The sequence below is a fragment of the Austrofundulus limnaeus genome, unplaced genomic scaffold (assembly GCF_001266775.1).
Source record: "Austrofundulus limnaeus strain Quisiro unplaced genomic scaffold, Austrofundulus_limnaeus-1.0 Scaffold971, whole genome shotgun sequence".
NCBI classification, from domain to species: domain Eukaryota; kingdom Metazoa; phylum Chordata; class Actinopteri; order Cyprinodontiformes; family Rivulidae; genus Austrofundulus; species Austrofundulus limnaeus.
Genome location: NW_013953373.1, coordinates 132,278 through 135,479, shown reverse-complemented (window position 1 = coordinate 135,479; position 3,202 = coordinate 132,278). Strand labels below are relative to the sequence as shown.

At 41.9% G+C, this 3,202-nt stretch overlaps 1 protein-coding gene across 1 annotated transcript in view; it reads left to right on the top strand.

Annotated features, from left to right (window-relative positions):
- Nucleotides 1-3,202, top strand: part of LOC106533557 (ephrin-B2a) — a gene marked incomplete in the record, with an annotated part of 27,213 nt that overhangs the window by 19,264 nt on the left and 4,747 nt on the right. Inside the window, 1 exon segment of the mRNA XM_014029912.1 lies at nucleotides 99-191. Within this exon segment, the coding sequence (XP_013885366.1) occupies nucleotides 99-191 (93 nt within the window).

The following is a 3,202-nucleotide window of genomic DNA, read 5'->3' as shown; positions in this document are numbered from 1 at the left end:
GTGTGTGTGTGTGTGTGTGTGTGTGTGTGTGTGTGTGTGTGCACGCACCCTGCCATGTGTGCACGTTCAGGTTGTAACCTCCTGTGTTCCTCCTGCAGCCACATCTAACGGCACCATGGAGGGCATCGACAACCAGGAGGGAGGAGTCTGCAGAACCAAGTCCATGAAGATGGTGATGAAAGTGGGCCAGAGTGAGTTCTGCTGCTGACACATGTTCAACTGAAGGCCTTCGTTCAGAAAACAAACTGTTTAAACTCTTTAACATGTCAAACTTTTTGGTTTTCATGAAGTTTTTAACAACTCGTCAACGATCGTGGAAATTTAGACATTTTCCCATCAATTAATAAAATCTGAATAATAATTCACAGGTTGATGAAAACATTATTTAACCACTAAAAACCCTTTAGAGAGTAAAAACATTAAAACTAGATGTTTTGTGTTTATTTTATATTTGAATAAATCTCCAGGTGTTTTCAGACAGATCACAGGAAACAGTTTAGAGGTGTGTTCTCTGTGGCAGTGATTCAACCAGGTGTATGTGAGCACGTTACAGGGCGTAAACTTTCACAGGTGTGTAAAAATAACACAAACAGGACTGAGACATGTAGGGCCCTATGATTTCTGCAACATGTAAAAAGTAAACAGAATCCAGAATAAAACAGAATTTGCTCATTCGATGTATTTTGGATGCTGCTGCACCTGCTGTATTTATTTAAGAACTTATTCACCTTTCAGGCAAAACTTTTATCTTCATGTTTAATTTGAGTTGAAAAGAATAAAATACCTGAGAATTAAATGTTCTTGTTCAGGGCTCTGCAAAATATGTTACAACTGTGATTATCAACTGGTGGTTCGTGGGCCTTTTCAAGACCTTTTCATGAACCTTTATGGCCAGTGGAGGTGACATAAACCTAAAAAATATATAGTGAATTTTATTATTTATTATTTTTACATTTCAGGACTGAAGAAAAAAACATAACAAGAAAAATACTGACTATAGTTTATATAGAATTTCATAAAAACTTATACAGCTGAATTAATCAGACATTTTTCCCTAATACTTATTATTTAAGATAATCCTGATGGATTTGAATGAAAAATCATAAAGAAGTTGGATTATTTAGGTAGACAACAGGCTAGCCCGAGCTAACATGTTTTACTTTTTATATTAGCAGTATTGATTACATATTTACATACAGTTTATTAGTGTTGTGAGAATAAAAAACAAAACAAACAAACAAAAATATGTTTGGTCATATTTTCAAAGAGCCACTGCAGAGGGACCAAAGAGCCACATGTGGCCCCAGAGCCACAGGTTGCAGAGCCCTGTTCTAGAGGGTTAAATAAATATTAATCAGTTGTAGTTATAGTTTTGAAGGATCATTATTATGTTTGACTGAAGGGGAACCAGTGGGATGATAAACATGTCAGAGGGACACAGGTGTACACAGGTGTACACAGGTGTACAGAGGTTGGAACCTCTGCTCTGTGGGTGGAACTGAGGTGATTTCAGATCCTGAGCAGTTGTAGGCGGAGCTAAAAGATGACGTTTTCAGGTATATAAATGTGTGTTTGTTGGGTTTCTGTGCAGACTGTGTGGAGTCAGAGCTGAGGGTCTGCAGAGCTGAGGGTCTGCAGAGCTGAGGGTCTGCAGAGCTGAAGGTCTGAGGGTCTGCAGAGCTGAGAGTCTGCAGAGCTGAGAGTCTGCAGAGCTGAGGGTCTGCAGAGCTGAAGGTCTGAGGGTCTGCAGAGCTGAGAGTCTGCAGAGCTGAGAGTCTGCAGAGCTGAGAGTCTGAGGGTCTGCAGAGCTGAGAGTCTGCAGAGCTGAGGGTCTGCAGAGCTGAGAGTCTGCAGAGCTGAGAGTCTGCAGAGCCGAGAGTCTGCAGAGCTGAGGGTCTGCAGAGCTGAAGGTCTGAGGGTCTGCAGAGCTGAAGGTCTGAGGAGCTGAAGGTCTGAGGGTCTGCAGAGCTGAAGGTCTGAGGGTCTGCAGAGCTGAGGGTCTGCAGAGCTGAAGGTCTGAGGGTCTGCAGAGCTGAGGGTCTGCAGAGCTGAAGGTCTGAGGGTCTGCAGAGCTGAGGGTCTGCAGAGCCGAGGGTCTGAGGGTCTGCAGAGCTGAAGGTCTGAAGGTCTGCAGAGATGAGGTCTGCAGTCAGAAGCATGACAACATGACATTCATGCTCATGCTTTTGTTTGAAGTGATTATTATTAATACATGATCCAGACTTGATTTCTAATCCCACTCTGAAAGAGTCAAACCACGAGCAAAACTCTGAAAAAGGTCAGGAGGCTGAGCTGCTGCATCGTCTCTGTGACACCTGGGGCTGCACACACACACACACCTACACACACGTACACAAACACACACCTACACACTGCATCAGTGTTTCAGCTGAAATGCTGTCTACACATGCTAATCTAGTTTAGTCGCATCATAATTCCCATGATAACCCAGCAGCTCACAGCTGCTTCCACTCGTCTCATCACTGTGAAGGTGCAGCTTCACCTGATGGACACACAACAACAACAACAAGAAACATTTCTGCTGCAGTTTGTGAGCTTCAGGACGTCAGGGTTTGTGCAGCCAGGCTGTAAACCTGTTGCCCACCGTGACAGACCCCCACATTTATGATTGAATCTGCTGCAGCCCTTTAAAAGATCAGAACCTTGGTTCTAAAGATCAGAACAAAATGGATTTATTACCAATAAATAAAAAATGTAAAGAATGCACATAACCCAGCAGATAATTATTTGTGATATTTTTATTAAAACTGGTTCATATTATGTTAAGAGATAATTAAAAACACCATCAGTCATCATTTCTGGACGATAACTTCATGTCTGAACTTCCTCCTCTGCCTCCGATTGGCTCAGATCCTGGATCTCTGACCTGATCCAGCTGTGGCCTGATGCCAAACATGGAGAAGATGAAGCTGCATTCAGGACAACTCAGAGAAATAGGACAAACCGCCGTCCTGCATCGATTAAAAACAACTTTTCTGTGGAATATAGGACGATTCTATATTTGTAGAGACGTAACCTTATCCAGGAAATGATGAGGCCAAAGCTCCACTGTGTCCAGATGACTTTTACTCCCCTCACATGCAAATAAAACCCCTTCAAATACATCAATAAAGGCGCAAATAAAAACAAATAAAAACAAATAAAACAAATAAAAATAAAAACAAATAAAACAAATAAAAAT